Genomic DNA, 19,382 nt, shown 5'->3' with positions numbered 1-19,382 from the left:
GGATCTCATTTCAGGGCAGGATTTGAGGAAGTCGTATCCCTGCTGGAGAGCCACATTCAGAGTCTTGTCCAGTCCCGGAAAGTATCCTGTCACAAGTGGGGCACTTTTGTGGTTCTTCTGTGGGGGATTCTGGGTTTGAGGGGACGAGGAAGTGGCTCTGGTTATTTGCTTCTGTACCAGGTCGGGAGGGTAGTTGCGGGATGCGAAAGCTGTTTTCAGGTTGTTGGTGTAATGATTCAGGGATTCCGGACTGGAGCAGATTCGTTTGCCACGAAGACCTAGGCTGTAGGGAAGGGACCGTTTGATGTGGAATGGGTGGCAGCTGTCATAATGGAGGTACTGTTGCTTGTTGGTGGGTTTGATGTGGATGGACGTGTGAAGTTGGCCATTGGACAGGTGGAGGTCAACGTCAAGGAAAGTGGCATGGGATTTGGAGTAGGACCAGGTGAAACTGATGGAACCAAAGGAGTTGAGGTTGGAGAGGAAATTCTGGAGTTCTTCTTCACTGTGAGTCCAGATCATGAAGATGTCATCAATAAATCTGTACCAAACTTTGGGTTGGCAGACTTGGGTAACCAAGAAGGCTTCCTCTACGCGACCCATGAATAGGTTTGCGTACGAGGGGGCCATCCTGGTGCCCATGGCTGTTCCCTTTAATTGTTGGTATGTCTGGCCCTCAAAAGTGAAGAAGTTGTGGGTCAGGATGAAGCTGGCTAAGGTGATGAGGAAAGAGGTTTTAGGTAGGGTGGCAGGTGATCGGCGTGAAAGGAAATGCTCCATCGCAGCGAGGCCCTGGACGTGCGGAATATTTGTGTATAAGGACGTGGCATCAATGGTTACAAGGATGGTTTCCGGGGGTAACAGATTGGGTAAGGATTCCAGGCGTTCAAGGAAGTGGTTGGTGTCCTTGATGAAGGATGGGAAACTGCATGTAATGGGTTGAAGGTGTTGATCTACGTAGGCAGAGATACGTTCAGTGGGGGCTTGGTAACCAGCTACAATGGGGCGGCCGGGATGATTGGGTTTGTGGATTTTAGGAAGAAGGTAGAAGGTAGGGGTGCGGGGTGTCAGTGGGGTCAGGAGGTTGATGGAGTCAGGTGAAAGGTTTTGCAGGGGGCCTAAGGTTCTGAGGATTCCTTGAAGCTCCGCCTGGACATCGGGAATGGGGTTACCTAGGCAAACTTTGTATGTGGTGTTGTCTGAAAGCTGACGCAGTCCCTCAGCCACATACTCCCGACGATCAAGTACCACGGTCGTGGAACCCTTGTCCGCCGGAAGAATGACGATGGATCGGTCAGCCTTCAGATCACGGATAGCCTCACCACTGCTGAAGCCCAGGCTATCCGTGATCTGAAGGCTGACCGATCCATCGTCATTCTTCCGGCGGACAAGGGTTCCACGACCGTGGTACTTGATCGTCGGGAGTATGTGGCTGAGGGACTGCGTCAGCTTTCAGACAACACCACATACAAAGTTTGCCTAGGTAACCCCATTCCCGATGTCCAGGCGGAGCTTCAAGGAATCCTCAGAACCTTAGGCCCCCTGCAAAACCTTTCACCTGACTCCATCAACCTCCTGACCCCACCGACACCCCGCACCCCTACCTTCTACCTTCTTCCTAAAATCCACAAACCCAATCATCCCGGCCGCCCCATTGTAGCTGGTTACCAAGCCCCCACTGAACGTATCTCTGCCTACGTAGATCAACACCTTCAACCCATTACATGCAGTTTCCCATCCTTCATCAAGGACACCAACCACTTCCTTGAACGCCTGGAATCCTTACCCAATCTGTTACAACCGGAAACCATCCTTGTAACCATTGATGCCACGTCCTTATACACAAATATTCCGCACGTCCAGGGCCTCGCTGCGATGGAGCATTTCCTTTCACGCCGATCACCTGCCACCCTACCTAAAACCTCTTTCCTCATCACCTTAGCCAGCTTCATCCTGACCCACAACTTCTTCACTTTTGAGGGCCAGACATACCAACAATTAAAGGGAACAGCCATGGGCACCAGGATGGCCCCCTCGTACGCAAACCTATTCATGGGTCGCGTAGAGGAAGCCTTCTTGGTTACCCAAGTCTGCCAACCCAAAGTTTGGTACAGATTTATTGATGACATCTTCATGATCTGGACTCACAGTGAAGAAGAACTCCAGAATTTCCTCTCCAACCTCAACTCCTTTGGTTCCATCAGTTTCACCTGGTCCTACTCCAAATCCCATGCCACTTTCCTTGACGTTGACCTCCACCTGTCCAATGGCCAACTTCACACGTCCGTCCACATCAAACCCACCAACAAGCAACAGTACCTCCATTATGACAGCTGCCACCCATTCCACATCAAACGGTCCCTTCCCTACAGCCTAGGTCTTCGTGGCAAACGAATCTGCTCCAGTCCGGAATCCCTGAATCATTACACCAACAACCTGAAAACAGCTTTCGCATCCCGCAACTACCCTCCCGACCTGGTACAGAAGCAAATAACCAGAGCCACTTCCTCGTCCCCTCAAACCCAGAATCCCCCACAGAAGAACCACAAAAGTGCCCCACTTGTGACAGGATACTTTCCGGGACTGGACAAGACTCTGAATGTGGCTCTCCAGCAGGGATACGACTTCCTCAAATCCTGCCCTGAAATGAGATCCATCCTTCATGAAATCCTCCCCACTCCGCCAAGAGTGTCTTTCCGCCGTCCACCTAACCTTCGTAACCTGTTAGTTCATCCCTATGAAATCCCCAAACCACCTTCCCTACCCTCTGGCTCCTATCCTTGTAACCGCCCCCGATGCAAAACCTGTCCCATGCACCCTCCCACCACCACCTACTCCAGTCCTGTAACCCGGAAGGTGTACACGATCAGAGGCAGAGCCACGTGTGAAAGCACCCACGTGATTTACCAACTGACCTGCCTACACTGTGATGCATTCTATGTGGGAATGACCAGCAACAAACTGTCCATTCGCATGAATGGACACAGGCAGACAGTGTTTGTTGGTAATGAGGATCACCCTGTGGCTAAACATGCCTTGGTGCACAGCCAGCACATCTTGGCACAGTGTTACACCGTCCGGGTTATCTGGATACTTCCCACCAACACCAACCTATCCGAACTCCGGAGATGGGAACTTTCCCTTCAGTATATCCTCTCTTCTCGTCATCCGCCAGGCCTCAATCTCCGCTAATTTCAAGTTGCCGCCACTCATACCTCACCTGTCTTTCAACAACTTCTTTGCCTCTACACTTCTGCCTCGACTGACATCTCTGCCCAAACTCTTTGTCTTTAAATATGTCTGCTTGTGTCTGTATGTGTGGATGGATATGTGCGTGTGTGCGAGTGTATACCTGTCCTTTTTTCCCCCTAAGGTAAGTCTTTCCGCTCCCGGGATTGGAATGACTCCTTACCCTCTCCCTTAAAACCCACTTCCTTTCGTCTTCCCCTCTCCTTCCCTCTTTCCTGATGAGGCAACAGTTTGTTGCGAAAGCTTGAATTTTGTGTGTATGTTTGTGTTTGTTTGTGTGTCTATCGACCTGCCAGCGCTTTTGTTCGGTAAGTCACCTCATCTTTGTTTTTATATATAATTTTTCCCACGTGGAATGTTTCCTTCCATTATATATATATATATATATATATATATATATAGAGAGAGAGAGAGAGAGAGAGAGAGAGAGAGAGAGGGGGGGGGGGGGGGGGGGGGGAGACAACATTCCACGTGGGAAAAAAATATATCTAAAAACAAAGATGCTGTAACTTACCAAACGAAAGCGTTGGTATGTTGATAGAGACAATAAACACACAAACACACACACACAAATTTCAAATTTCAAGCTTTCGCAACCCAAGGTTGCTTCATTAGGAAAGAGGGAAGGAGAGGGAAAGACGAAAGGATGTGGGTTTAAGGGAGAGAATAAGGAGTCATTCCAATCCCGGGAGCGGAAAGACTTACCTTAGGGGGAAAAAAGGACAGGTATACACTCGTGCAAACACACACATATCCATCCACACATATACAGACACAGGTAGACATGTGTAAATGCAAAGATGTTGGACAGAGATGTCAGTCGAGGCGGAAGTACAGAGGCAAAGATGTTGTTGAATGACAGGTGAAGTACGAGCGGCGGCAACTAGAAATTAGCGGAGGTTGAAGCCTGGTGGGTAACGAGAAGAGAGAATATACTGAAGGGAAAGTTCCGGAGTTCTGATAGGTTGGTGTCAGTGCGAAGTATCCGGAAAACCCGGATGGTGTAACACTGCGCCAAGATGTGCTGGCCGTGCACCAAGGCATGTTTAGCCACAGGGTGATCCTCATTACCAACAAACACTGTCTGCCTGTGTCCGTTCATGCGAATGGACAGTTTGTTGCTGGTCACTCCCACATAGAAGGCTTCACCGTGTAGACATGTCAGTTGGTCAGTCACGTGGGTGCTTTCACACGTGGCTCTGCCTTTGATCGTGTATACCTTCCGGGTTACAGGACTGGAGTGGGTGGTGGTGGGAGGGTGCATGGGACAGGTTTTACACCGGGGGCAGTTACAAGGGTAGGAGCCAGAGGGTAGGGAAGGTGGTTTGGGGATTTCATAGGGATGAACCAAGAGGTTACGAAGGTTAGGTGGTCAGCGGAAAAACACTCTTGGTGGAGTGGGGAGGATTTCATGAAGGATGGATCTCATTTCAGGCCCGGATTTGAGGAAGTCGTATCCCTGCTGGAGAGCCACATTCAGAGTCTGATCCAGTCCCAGAAAGTATCCTGTCACAAGTGGGGTACTTTTGGGGTTTTTCTGTGGGAGGTTCGGGTTTTGAGGGGATGAGGAACTGGCTCTAACTATTTGCTTCTGTACCAGGTCGGGAGGGTAGTTGCGGGATGCGAAAGCTGTTTTCAGGATATTGGTGTAATGGTTCAGGGATTCAGGACTGGAGCAGATTCGTTTGCCATGAAGACCTAAGCTGTAGGGAAGCGACTGTTTGATATGGAATGGATGGCAACTGTCAAAATGGAGGTACTGTTGCTTGTTGGTGGGTATGACGTGGACGGATGTGTGAAGCTGGCCATTGGACAGATGGAGGTCAACGTCGAGGAAAGTGGCATTGGATTTGGAGTAGGACCAGGTGAATCTGATGGAACCAATGGAGTTGAGGTTGGAGAGGAAATTCTGGAGTTTTTCTTCACTGTGAGTCCAGATCATGAAGATGTCATCAATAAATCTGTACCAAACTATAGGTTGGCAGGCTTGGGTAACCAAGAAGGCTTCCACTAAGCGACCCATAAATAGGTTGGTGTATGAGGGGGCCATCCTGGGAGCCATGGCTGTTCTCTTTAATTGTTGGTATGTCTGGCCTTCAAATGTGAAGAAGTTGTGGGATAGGATGAAGCTGGCTAAGGTAATGAGGAAAGAGGTTTTAGGTAGGGTAGCAGGTGATCGGCGTGAAAGGAACTGCTCCATCGCAGCGAGGCCTTGGACGTGCGGGATGTGTGTGTATAAGGAAGTGGCATCAATGGTTACAAGGATGGTTTCCAGGGGTAACAGATTGGGTAAGGATTCCAGGCATTCGAAAAAGTGGTTGGTGTCTTTGATGAAGGATGGGAGACTGCATGTAATGGGTTGAAGGTGTTGATCTACATAGGCAGAGACACGTTCTATGGGGGCTTGGTAACCAGCTACAATGGGGCTGCCGGGATGATTGGGTTTGTGAATTTTAGGAATAAAAAGGTTAGGTGGACAGCAGAAAGACACTCTTGGTGGAGTGGGGAGGATTTCATGAAGGATGGATCTCATTTCAGGGCATGATTTGAGGAAGTCGTATCCCTGCTGGAGAGCCACATTCAGAGTCTGATACAGTCCCGGAAAGTACTCTGTCACCCGCCGTCCACCTAACCTTTGTAACCTCCTGGTTCATCCCTATGAAATCCCCAAACCACCTTCCCTACCCTCTGGCTCCTACCCTTGTAACTGCCCCCGGTGTAAAACCTGTCCCATGCACCCTCCTACCACCACCTACTCCAGTCCCCTAACCCGGAAGGTGTACACTATCAAAGGCAGAGCCACATGTGAAAGCACCCACGTGATTTACCAACTGACATGCCTACACTGTGAAGTCTTCTATGTGTGAATGACCAGCAACAAACTGTCCATTCGCATGAACGGACACAGGCAGACAGTATTTGTTGGTAATGAGGATCACCCTGTGGCTAAACATGACTTGGTGCACGGCCAGCACATCTTGGCACAGTGTTGCACTGTCCAGGTTATCTGGATACTTCCCACTGACACCAATCTATCAGAACTCTGGAGATGGGAGCTTGCCCTTCAATATATTCTCTCTTCCCGTTACCCACCAGTGGTAAGTTTCCGCCCCTCGTACCTCACCTGTCATTCAACAACATCTTTGCCTCTGTACTTCCGCCTCGACTGACATCTCTGCCCAACCTCTTTGCATTTACATATGTCTGCCCACGTCTGTGTATGTGCAGATGGATGTGTGTGTGTGTGCGCGAGCGTATACCTGTCCTTTTTTCCCCCTAAGGTAAGTCTTTCTGCTCCCGAGATTGGAATGACTCCTTACCCTTTCCCTTAAAACCCACATCCTATCGTCTTTCCCTCTCCTTCCCTCTTTCCTGATGAAGCAACCACGGGTTGCGAAAGCTTGAATATTTGTGTGTGTGTTTGTGTGTCTTTTATTTTGTTGTGTCTATCAACATACCAGCGCTTTCTCGTTTGGTAAGTTAAAAGTTAAAGTATCTTTGTTTTTTATATATATTTTTCCCATGTGGAATGTTTTGCTCAAATCAAGCAGAGAAAAAATATTAACACAATAAAGAAAAATTATACATGGAATGTAAACAAATGTAATCATGAAAGACAACTATGTACCATTACGGGAAAATGTGGGAGCAATAGATGGGGACATAAAGAAAATAGTTCAGTTTTAGAACTAACTTTCTTGATTAGTACATGCGCGCGCGCGCGCACGCACACATATGCACGCGCCCACTCACGGCTTGCACCCAGCCACCCTCCCACACACACACACCCACCCACCAACCACCCACACGGAGAATCCAGCAGCTCCCTCAAGATATGTTTGGTCTCTCTCTCTCTCTCTCTCTCTCTCTCTCTCTCTCTCTCTCCCCTCCCCCTGCCCCCTGTCACTTCTCCTATCTCATACCATTGTTTTGAGGAATAAATATAGTAATATTAAGCCCATCACCTTTTTTCAGATTTGTTGTGATGTGTGTGCATGCTTGCTACATTTTATTTTCACTATTATGTAATGGTGTTGGAGACATTATACAAATAAATACATGTATTTCTTGAGATTTAAAATGAGGTGGGCCGTATAACTGACATGTCACTAATCACTGAATAGCAACTAAGACTTATTTCTTTAAAACACTTGTTTAACTTTTTGAGTAAATAAGCTTGTTTCAGTTTCTGTACAATCCTTACATGTACAAATATAGAATGCCATGCACAACTTTTTCATGCCTTGTATTCAAAACAGAATATGACAAAGTATTGGCAGACTTATCTCCACAGAAATATGCTTTACATTTGTATTTAGTGTGTGAAAGCACAGGCAGTCCTATGTTCAATTTTTACTTGAGGCACTATTACTAAATGACCTAAGAGCAATTAGCACACAAGTGATAAAACTGATTATTTCAATAGAATGAAAGAAATTAATACCTTTGTACTCCATCTCTGATGACAGGAAAGATACCAAAGAAATATATCAGTGTACAGCCAATAAAATATTCAAATGCCAATCAAATATAGAAACAGGACGTCATACTTTTACTTAGAGAAATGAGAATAGTTGTAGTTACACAGAATGAACTCACCTTCTGATGCTTCTCTGAGTTTTCTTCATCCTCAATTACAGAGAAAGTTCGAGAACGAGAAATCATGGGACTCTCCATTACGAATCTTTGTTCGTGTGCAACTGTTGATTCATGGGGCATCTGATAGAGAAATGTGAGATTTATTATTTAACAAGAATACTTCTCTCTCTCTCTCTCTCTCTCTCTCTCTCTCTCTCTCTCTCTCTCTCTCTCTGTGTGTGTGTGTGTGTGTGTGTGTGTGTGTGTGTGTGTGTGTGTGTGTGTGTGTGTGTGTGTGTGTGAGTTTTCACACATTTACACACAGACATAAACACACTATAAACCAACAGGAACAAAATAATGCTGCTGGACTTCCAGAAACTCATATAATGCATACCCAAGTAAACATGCTTACATGGAGAAGATTGTTCCCCTTTATTTCTTTTTTTTTAAATTTATTCTTAACCATATGGAAATTCCAAACTATATTCTACATAAATCTTGCTATGATAGATATTTAAGATTGGATAATGAATAAAACTATATCAACCCTGTCCATGATAAGATGTTCCCTATTACGAACAATTTTATATTAAATTGTATATATCCAACACAATCAATATGCAATATTATTCCAATAAAATTTATTTCAATAGATACTGGTAACAACTATAAATCTATAATAGTCTACACTTTTTGTTTCACTAATACATGCAATCTCAAGAATATTGCATTATTGAACAACACTGCATATTGCAGCTACAAGAGGCCTACACAAGGGCTCAAGCAGCTTCACAGATAAACAGAGGCAACATTTGGATACTGAGTGATGCATGCTAGTATGGTATCACCCAGATACACTTCCAAATGAGCAAAAAACAACTAACTACAGTTATGGGTACTGGAGATTATTTATATGAAACGGAAAATGTAATAACTTTCATTGTTGTGTGTTCAAAGGATTTCTTTTGCATGTAATGAAAGGGTAAAGTTATGAAAACTGAAAATAAATAGAACCATGGTGTAAATGGATGTGGCGGACAGCAAAATGGTGCTCTTCAATTCAGAATGAAAGAAATAGATGCATAACAATTACTAACCTGTTTAATGTTTTTCTTTTGTTCATAAAAGATAAGGGTGACAATGAAATTATTTTGAAGCTAATCAAGCATATTATACACAGTAATTCTTACTGCCATCTGTTGTTTGGGTTCTAAATCAGAGGTCTTCAGAATGTGACCCATAGATCAAAGTGGGCTGAGTCAAGTATTGTGGCCTGAGTCAAGTATTCGTGTGGCCAACGGTTCTCAGACTATTTTATATTAATGCTAGCTTTTTACTCCTTGCTTAGAATGTGTACACATATGTCACATATCGATGGTAGGTGTTGAAAACCTAGTGACTCCATCTGTCTGTGAAAACTCTTAATTCCAGTAACCAGTAGCTCCATAATCAAAGAGAGATTTGAAAATGCATGGATTTCTCTAATCTGTCAATAACTCAACTTCTACTATGCAGTTACACATGGAGCAACTTTATAAACCACTTTATTATTTTTTTAAGGAACAGTCTTTGCTTCAACTGTAAAATTTTACAAAATGGAGTTAGGGTTTTTCACTACCTACCACTGATATATTGCAAAAATATATGTTCGGTCTCTGCTGTTTTACACCGTGCGACACCAGAGAAGATGTTAAATTTGTGTGTGGTATTGAGCTGCGTGGCACAATTTTAGGTCCTAAAACATGATAAAATTGTTGCCTTCCTGCATACACAGGTGATACACTGGACAGCACTAATAAGAGACAAACTGCAGTTTATACTTTTAAAAAATTCGAAGTCAGCTAAATACAGGAAAGAGACAAGTTGGCCACTCACCGCAGTGGCAGAGGGGTAAGTAGTGCAGTGACTGCAGGTTTAGAGTTTGTGAGAGGAAAATTGTTTTATTTTTTTTCTTACAGTACTGACAACTCATGAGCATTTGTTTCTCCTAGTGATCAGTTTCTGTGGTACAGATATGAAATGGAAGTAACATGGATTTGTGAATGCATATTACAGAGATGGTCTTCTTGAAACACAATACATATTTGTAGCAAGGAATATGAAATTAAATCAAGGTTGTTGTAATATAATACAACGACTAGAAGAAAAGTGACATTCAAAACTTTTTGGGTTGTGTCTCACACCGCATAACGCATTTAAACATAAGCGTAATTACTGTATTTAAACAGTTAATCATCCGCTCACACAAACAGCACAACACTTCATCAGGTAACTACAGTGTTACAACTCTGGAGTCGCTGTGGGTGGCAGCAGTCTGAAACACAGGACAGTTGATACAAAGTGTTCCAATTGGTAGGACTTTTAACTATCAGTGCTGGAGGGCTGACTGCCCACTTATTATGTCCTTACCGTAACTAGTGCATTAAGGGCATCTCCAGGCACATCTTTGCTGATCATCGGGGCTCAGTTCAAAGTGGGAGTCATCACTGAAAGTAATTCTACTCCAATAAATCAATAAATGAGATTCCAGGCTGAAGACATGTCTGGGGCACCACAGACAGTAGTGGGATACCAACCTGACTTCTCACTCCATACAGCCCAACAGTAAGGAGTGATGGTTTGGAGTGCTATTTGTTTTCATAGCAGGACCCATTTGGTTGTCATCCACAGCACCCTTACAGCACAGCAGTATGTCTACAATATTCTATGCCTCATTTTGTTGCCCTTCATGGCAAGTCATTCTGGGCTTACATTTCAGCAAGATAATGCCCACCTGCACACGGTGAGAATTTCTACTGCTTGTCTTCATGCTTGCCAAAGCCTACCTTAGCCAGCAAGGCTACCAGATCTCTCCCCAGTTGAGAACATTTTGAGTGTTAGATTTTGACAGTCTAATGGCAAATTGGTCAAAATTTGGTACGCTATGACTTCCTCAGTTTGTGAAGTTCTCTCTCTTGAACAAATCATACAATTTTTCTGAAAACGGTAGTCATTTGTTTGTCTGTACATGTACATCACATCTACTGATTTCCATTCCATTCAGATAATTCCTTTGTGGCAAGAGTACACAATGTTTCACGTGAGGAATATAATCAAATGATCATTAACATTACTGTTATAATATAATATAATATAATAATTTCAGTCAAAATGTTATATCGTTACTGGTGAAAAAACTCATAGCAGTAGCTCATGCAAACTTTCACAGTGTGTGCCACCATTCCACATACTGAAATATCTTCAATTTTCATCTGACACCTAAAGTGTGCATGAAACATATTCAAAGCTGCAAATGTGGACAATCATTAGCTGCGTAATGGAATGATGACAATGAAAATTTGTGCTGGTTCGAACCCAGATTTCCCACTTATCATGAGTAGTCACCTTATAATTAGGCTATCTGAGAATGATTCACGGCCAGACCGAAACTTCCGTATGTTGTCAGCTGTGTGTTTACAACCTGTACTCTTGCATCCATTATGTATCGCCCTGTACAGGGGAGAAATTTTAAGGGCCTGTGTTGTTCCGATGTACACTGCAGTGTTCTTTCAGACATGCATACTTTGGAAAAACACAGGCACTGCAATATCGTACTAATGCATGCAGTTATGTCCCGGGCTCATAATTACAATTAAACACCCTTGAAATCCTTGTACATATCCAAGAAAGTTAATTTCAGGAACCTAAGAAAACAATTCCTGATATAAAAGGAGTGATACCTAGCGTGTTATGGACTAGCATTTGTGGGAGAGAGATGTATTAGTTTCCAATGCCCTGTAACTTAGAGACCCTTGAATAAATACATGACAAGGATATCAATTAACAGAAAAGGAAGGAGGTCTTTGGCCTTATAGAGGTTGTGATAAAAAAAATTGAAATAACTTATGGCATTATTGGCTGGAAGACCCTGCCTGGGGTTGGTGGAAGTCTTTCTATCTTATGCCACTTCTGTGAATTGTGCACCTCTGTGGTGATGATGAGATGAAATGATTAGAGAACACAAACACACACTCCCCAGTGAAGAAAATCTCTGACCCAGCTGGGAAGCGAACCCAGGTCCTGTGGTCTAGAGGCAGCAATGCTAACAATCAGTCCATGAACTATGGGTTATTAATGAAAGTATGTTTAAACAATTATACTTATTCAGCAACCTTCAGGAACATCCCACATACGATTTGTGGAAGCAACGTTAGCATTTGAGCTCTTTTCTCTAATCTAATGTTACAAATATGGGACTGAGATTCCTACATGTTTGTAAATCACCTCACGATCTCATTGGGACTAAATATGAGCGTCATCTACAAAGTAAGTTCTGTTTGGTTAGATAAAACAAACATGTACAGATACAGAAAAAATATTTATTGTAAAAAAATCTACAACTGTTAAACTATTTTTTTACATAGCTTCCAAAATTTTGTAGCCAATTGTCACAGCATGGCACAAGTTTTTGTATGCGTTCTTCATAGAAGGTTGCCACTTGTGTATTCAATCATGTGGTAACATGTTCTTTCAGCTCATCATCCTCATTGAAGTGTTGACCACCAAGGAAAGATTTTAGGCGTAAGAAGCGATTAAATTCGCTAGGAGTGAGGTCTGGGCTGTACGGAGGATGATCAAATGCGTCCCAATGAAATTCTTGTAAGAGTTGTTTGGTCACATTCATCATATGAGGTCCGGTATTATCGTGGAAAAAAACACCTTTTGACAGTAAGCCTCGGTGCTTGTTCTGTATTGTGCAGCACAATTTCTTAATGGTCTCACAGTAACCATGTGCACTCATTGTTTGACCTCATGGTAAGAAATCAATCAGTAAAATGCCTTTTCTGTCCCAAAAAATGGTGCACATGACTTCTGAGGTGTTAAGATTTACTTAGGCTTAACCTTTGTTGGGGATGAAGTGTGTCTCCAATCCACTGATTGCTGTTTTGTTCCAGGGGTGTCGTACAATACCCAAGTTTCATCCTCTGTGGCCATCCAAGAAAGAAAACCATTGCTTTCTTCATTGTAGCGCGTCAAAAACTGAAGTGCACTGCCCATCCATTGTTTTTCGTGTGTTAGTAAGAATTTTGGGTATCCAACATGAGCAAAGTTTTCAAAATTTCAGTTTTTCAGTAACAATTTCATGAATTAGTGATCGTGAGATTTGTGGAATTTCCATAGCAAGGGCACCAAGTGTAAACTTACGGTTGTGCTTAATCTTCTCTTCAATTGTGTGAACCAGTTCATCAGTAGCCACGGATGGGCATCCACTTCATTCCCCACCGTGCACTCGATCACGTCCTTCATTGAACAGTCTGACCCATCTTCTAATCATTGAGTGACTCATAGCATTTTGTCCATGAACCTCGCAGATTTGCCTATGATTTTCCTTTGGTTTAACTTTCTTTGCATTTAGAAAACGAATCACAGATCCAATTTCACACGCAGCGGCGTTTTCAATTACAGCTAACATTATAAAGAAGCACTACAAACAAAGCACATGTTGGCGGCAGTGATCTGAAAATGGCGTCCATGTCTTCTCCTTGAGTCAGAGTAACTGCTGCGCATGCTTGGAATTGCGATCGCAGCACTGCCGCGGATAGAAACAAAAACAGAACCTACTTTGTGGATGACCCTAGTACTTCTTTCATCAATGTTTATTTAAATCCTTGCAACCCTAATCAATTTCAACTATGAAAACTAGTAAAGCTCTCCTGGAACGAATACTCCAAGTTTAGGAATGATAACATTCAACATTTCTGGCAGAAAGGTTCAAAATCTTATAAAAAGTTACAATTTTATTTCAGATGACAATACATGCTGTTTCCCAAAAGCTCCACAATGCAATGTACCACAAAGAAGGCAGCCTGTTTCACAGATTCACTAAATGTGCAGGAAAACTATCAAGTAAACAGAAAACTGGATCCAAAAATAAGTTCTTATACATCTATCTAAAGTTATTAAGGAAACTTAGAAAATAGGACAGATTGTTTACTGTGCATGACATCACAGAGGTGACATGAGAAACCAGGTAAATTTCTCTTTAGAGAAATCCGTACAACAGGAGAACCAGGATTTCTGATGAAATTCAAAGACAAACAAAGGTGACATTTCTCTACCAGCACTTTTTTCCACATTCTGGTTTTGAAACACAAGAAAGGTTTCTTTGACAGTTTCTACAACAATCAATGGACAGATTAGTCACACCTGTCACCTGGGCCTAAAATGTGATCTCTTGACTGTGCCAGAAAAACTAGCTTATCAATCAAGAAAGGTGCCAATTAAGTGTATTACAATCAAGGACTTGGGAAAACTCCAATGTTATCTGCCTGATGAACATCTACCTTTCTATGGAGAAAGGTCTCACCAGGGCAAGAGAAAATACAATTGCAAAACTTCACTATACACAAAATTTCTCATTCTTTAGATATCGTGTGACGAGAGTATGAACCCATTTGTGAACTGTCAGTTCATGAAAGGACAACATTTGATGACCATGTTAAAAACACTCTGATCAATCCCAATGTATTTAAACGTCCAAAATTGAACCTTCTTTGTCATTACTGCAAACTAAACACTGATTTGCTTAAACTGAATAGGTAAATTGGTAGGGATAATTGGTATGCGGACTAAGAGAGAGAGAGAGAGAGAGATATCTCTCTAGTTACTGGACCTGTGAGGACAGTAGGTGCAATGACATTACTTCACGTAGTTTTAATCTGCGAACGAGTACAATTACAGTGTTTCGGACAATTCAGATTGTGTAGCAATAGTATAATCACAAGTCGTTAAGCCATAAATACCACTTTCCTAATATACAGTTTTTATGCTAAAGCCAACTGTGAGGAAGAAACCAAAATTGCACCTTTTCACTGCATGTTATTTCCCACAGTTGGTTTTACAAGATCTACACATTGAAAATAATCAATTATTGATAATACAATGTACATGGACAGAGAAAAAATCTACTCACCAGATGGTGGCAGGGTAAAACACACACAGAAGGATTTAAATTTCTCAAGCTTTCGGAGCCAGTGGCTCCTTCTTCTGGTGGAAGAGTTGAAGGGGAAGGAAGAGGGATGAAGGAAAAGGACTCGAGAGGTTTAGGGAAAGGGGTACAGTTTATAAAAGTTTCTAAAACTCCAGGTCAGGGGAGACTTATTGGACGGGATGAGAAGGAAAGCCACTGGCTCCGAAAGCTTTAGAAAGTTAAATCCCCCCCCCCCCCCTCCCCTCTATCTCTCCTTCTCTCCTCTCCCTCTATACAAAAAAGCACCAATGTCTCAGTAAACACGGGTTCGAAAATGAGCTGCTTGCGAGATAATCATGACTGTATGGTTCCAAGCTGCCACTGACATCACTGTAAAAATCATCCTAGTTAGTACACATTAATTTGAAATTTAGACTTTAGTATTGGGTTGTACATCACAATTAGTTCACATTTCAAGTATGGGGTACCTGTTAAAGGAGGTGTTCGAAGTGTTTTCTTTGCATATGGATGCAATACTGTACTCGTCTCTGCAATGAATTTCGAATCCTTTAGAAAACCCCTGGATCATTCTGGAATTCTTGACAAGCATGTACAACTCTCTGCCCCAGTTCTTCAACTGTGTTAATGGTTGTGCTGCACACTTTGCTTTTGAGGTGACCCCAACACAAAAAACCAATGGACTTAGATCAGGTGATCTTGGAGGCCAAGGTACAGGTCTGCCTCGACCTATCCATCTTTGGCTGTATCTGAGCGTTAAACGCAGTCACACACCATCAGCAAAATGTGCCAGAGCTCCATCAAGAACATACCACATACTCTGACGTTGCTAAAGGGGAACATCCTCAAGCAATCCTGGAAGATGACACCGCAGAAAGCTAAGGTACCTCTGTCCATTTAAGTTGTGGTTGAAGAATGTGTGGTGGCGGTGGTGTGTTGGGGCTTATGGGCGCTCAACATCGAGGTCATCAGCCCCTGACACACATTAAAAGGAACGAATGTGGACAGACCTAAGAAAACTAAAGCACACACTCAAACAAAGCAGGAAAAGAAGGAAAATGCTACCTAAGAAAGTAAAACCTAAGGAAAGGGAAACATAGCAACAAGAATGTCACAGGAAATTGTTATTGGCTGGCCAATTACATAAAATATGGGCGAGCTTGTCACAAAGTGAGCAAATTAAAATCCTCTCCCTAAAATCTTTGTAAAAACATTTGATAGGGCACAGAACTTTAAAACTTTAGCCACATTCGTCCGAGTGTTGCCTAAAAGAGATGGCAGGTCCGCTGGCAAGTCAGCCGCGACCCGCTGGTCAGAAAATAAAACGCAATCCAATAAAATGTGGCGCACAGTGACCTGGACGCCGCAAGCACCACACATTGGAGGGTCCTCTCGCCGGAGAAGGAAGCCATGTGTCATAGGGCTGTGGCCTATTCGAAGCCGAGTGAGGAGAACCTCGTCCCGTCGATGGGGCAGAAAGGAAGTACACCACACATGCGTTGTGGGCTTGACTATACGGAGCTTATTGTCAGTCACTTCCAGCCACTCATCCTCCCACCGACGCATGACCCGTGAGCTCAACAGCGAGGTGAGTGCGCGCAAGGGGATAGCACACTGAGATACTTGTGGGGCGAGACACGCCTCCTTGGCTGCGAGATCTGCCCTTTCATTCCCAGCAATGCCAACATGACCCGGAACCCAACAGAAAGCTACAACTTTCCCCAGTCACTGTAGTCGGAGGAGGGCATCCTGGATGGTCTGGGCAATTTTGTCTGCCGGATACAAACGTTGCAAATGAGTGAAGGGCACTGAGTGAATCGGAACAGACAAGAAATTTAGGAGAGGAAGAATGTCTCATGTGCTGCAGTGCCCGCAAGATCGCAAACAATTCCGCATCAAAGACAGTAAAAGTCTGAGGCAGTCGGACCTTGAGGACACGATATGGAAAAACAACTGAGCAACCAACAGAATCCCCTTGTTTCGACCCATCCGTAAAAACAGCTACATAGTCGTGGTGCTCAGATGAAATGGCAGAAAATGCTGCATTAAAAACGGTGGCAGGAGTGCAATCTCTCTTGTACCGCAATAAATCTAAAATCACTCCAGGCTTCTTCAGTAACCAGGGTGGCAGGCGGTTAAACCTTGGATTTGGGGTTGTACAGACTCCACACTGAGGGACTCTAGTACACGTTGCACACGGATCCCAAACGGCAACATAGCCCCGGGACGGCGGGAAAAAAAGGCGGTCCAGAGGTGGATGGGCAACAAGATGGTGAGCAGGTGATCTGGGAGCTGCAAGAAACTTACAAGCCTGGCGCACCAGCAGGAGCTGCCACCGGATGGTAAGTGGCGGTTCGCCAGACTCAGCACAGAGGCTGGGTACGGGACTGGCCCGATAAGCACATGTGGCAGTCGGATCCCAGTATGGTGAACAGCGTCAAGGATCCGCAAATAAGATGGCCTCGCTGACCCATATACTGTGCACCCATAGTCCAGCCGTGAACGCACAAAAGCTCCATAAAACTGTAGGAGACACGCCCTGTCCGCGCCCCAAGACCTGTGGCTGAGGCACTTGAGGATGTTCAGTGCCTTCAGCGTTCTGGCTTTCAAGTCACGTAGGTGTGGCAGCCATGACAACCTGGAGTCAAAAATTAGGCCCAGAAACCGCACTGTGTCTCTAAAACGTAGGACAGTATCCCCCATATGCAAGGCAGGCAAAGTAAAAAGATGACGAGAACGATTAAAATGAACACAAACACACTTTTCGGCAGAAAACCGAAAACCCGTCTTTGCAGCCCACTCCTCTAACCGCCGCACTGTTAGCTGCAACTGACGGCTCACGGTTGCGACACTGGAGGAGGAACAGAAAACAGCAAAGTCGTCCACAAATAAGGAGCACTGTACTGGACTTCTCACTGTAGACATTATACTGTTGATGGCTATGGCAAAGAGGGTAACGCTTAAAACACTGCCCTGTGGGACACCGTTCTCTTGCTCAAAGCGATCATACAGTGTGTTACCAACGCGGGTCCGAAAAAACCGCTGAGACAGGAAAGACCGAATGAAAATGGGGAGGCGGCCACGAAAGCCCGATTGATGCATTTGTGCAAGAATACAGTGTCTCCAAGTAGTATCATATGCCTTACTGATATCAAAGAAGATACCGATACAGTGATGCTGACGGAGAAAATCCTGCTGAATAGCTGCCTCTAGAGGGTCAGGTTGTCGACCGTGGACCGAAATTTTCGGAATCCACACTGAAAGCGGCTAAGGAGCTGTCTGGTCTCTAACAGCCAGACCAGACGCCGGTTAACCATCCGTTCCAGGGTCTTTCCGACACAGCTTGTCAAGGTGATACTACGATAACTACCGCGACATGTGCGGTCCTTTCCTGGTTTGAGGAGAGGGATGAGAATTGCCTCCCTCCACGAGGTGGGGAACACTCCTGTCTGCCATATGAGATTAAAACATTCAAGGAGGATTTCCTTTGACGCCGCTGGCAGATGTCGAAGCATGGAGTACCGGATGCGGTCGTAACCTGGTGCAGTGTCAGAAGTCTCAGTAAGTGCCGATTCAAGTTCCCACATGGAGAAAGGGGAATTGTAGGCCTCAGAACTGTTCGACTGAAAGTCCAAGATCGCTCTTTCGACAGTCGCACGGTAGCGTCGTAACGCTGGATCCTGATTTGCAGTGGCAGTACTTTGTGCAAAATACTCTGCCAATGTCTGAGCAATGGCTCTGGGTGTCGTTTGGACCCATCCCTGGTTCAGGACAGCAGCTATTGGTAAACGGCTACGTTTACCGGAAATCCTCCGGATGGCTTCCCATACTCTTGTGGAACAAGTGGAACGGTTGATGGAGTCCAGGAACTCCTGCCATGACCTTTTCTTGCTCTCTTTAATGACACGGCGTGCCCTGGCTCTCGCGATTCGAAAGGCGGTAAGATTGACCGCTGATGGGCGGCATTTAAATCGGCGAAGAGCCGCACGCCTGTCCCGGATGGCTGAACGGCACTCTTCCGTCCATCAAGGCACAAGGCGCCGCTTAGGAGGGCCAGAAGACTGTGGTATGGACAGGTCAGCAGCATGATGGTCCACAAGCGTGATGTGATCCACCCATTCCTGTAAGTTATTGTGGTGGTCAAATACAGCCAACCGAGTGAACAGTGGCCAGTTAGCCCTGCCAATCAACCACGATGGTGGCCGCGGCTCCAGCAATACACCATCCAGGAGATGAATGCGGATAGGGAAGTGATCGCGGGAATGAAGGTCGTCAATGACCTCCCAGTGAACAGAGTCAGTGAGGGTTGGAGAGCAGAAAGATAGGTCAATGGCTGAGAATGACCCTGTAGCAGTAGAGAAATGAGTCGGAGTACCTGTGTTGAGGATGCACAACACTTGAGATGTTAGGAGGCTCTCCAAAATTCGACCTCGAGCGCAAAGAGAAGTGGAGCCCCACAGGACATGATGGGCATTGAAGTCTCCCAGGAGAAGAAATGGGCGGGGGAGTTGGTCGATAAGATCTGTGAGAGCGTCTAAGGTCATTGCATCCAGAGGGGGTAAATAAAGGGAGCAAACGGTAAGCC

General features: G+C 44.6%; 1 protein-coding gene across 3 annotated transcripts in view; it reads right to left on the bottom strand.

The window, feature by feature from the left end:
- Window positions 1-19,382, bottom strand: part of LOC126413160 (cytosolic purine 5'-nucleotidase) — a 465,386-nt gene that overhangs the window by 16,607 nt on the left and 429,397 nt on the right. For all 3 annotated transcript variants that reach the window (XM_050083065.1, XM_050083058.1, XM_050083072.1), the window contains exon 11: window positions 7,849-7,968. In XM_050083065.1, coding sequence (XP_049939022.1) covers window positions 7,849-7,968 — 120 coding nt within the window. The remainder of the gene's footprint in view (window positions 1-7,848; window positions 7,969-19,382) is intronic.

Source organism: Schistocerca serialis, chromosome 1 (genome assembly GCF_023864345.2).
Source record: "Schistocerca serialis cubense isolate TAMUIC-IGC-003099 chromosome 1, iqSchSeri2.2, whole genome shotgun sequence".
Taxonomy (NCBI): domain Eukaryota; kingdom Metazoa; phylum Arthropoda; class Insecta; order Orthoptera; family Acrididae; genus Schistocerca; species Schistocerca serialis.
The sequence above is the reverse complement of the archived record's forward strand: the minus strand, read 5'-3'. Positions and strand labels throughout refer to the sequence as shown.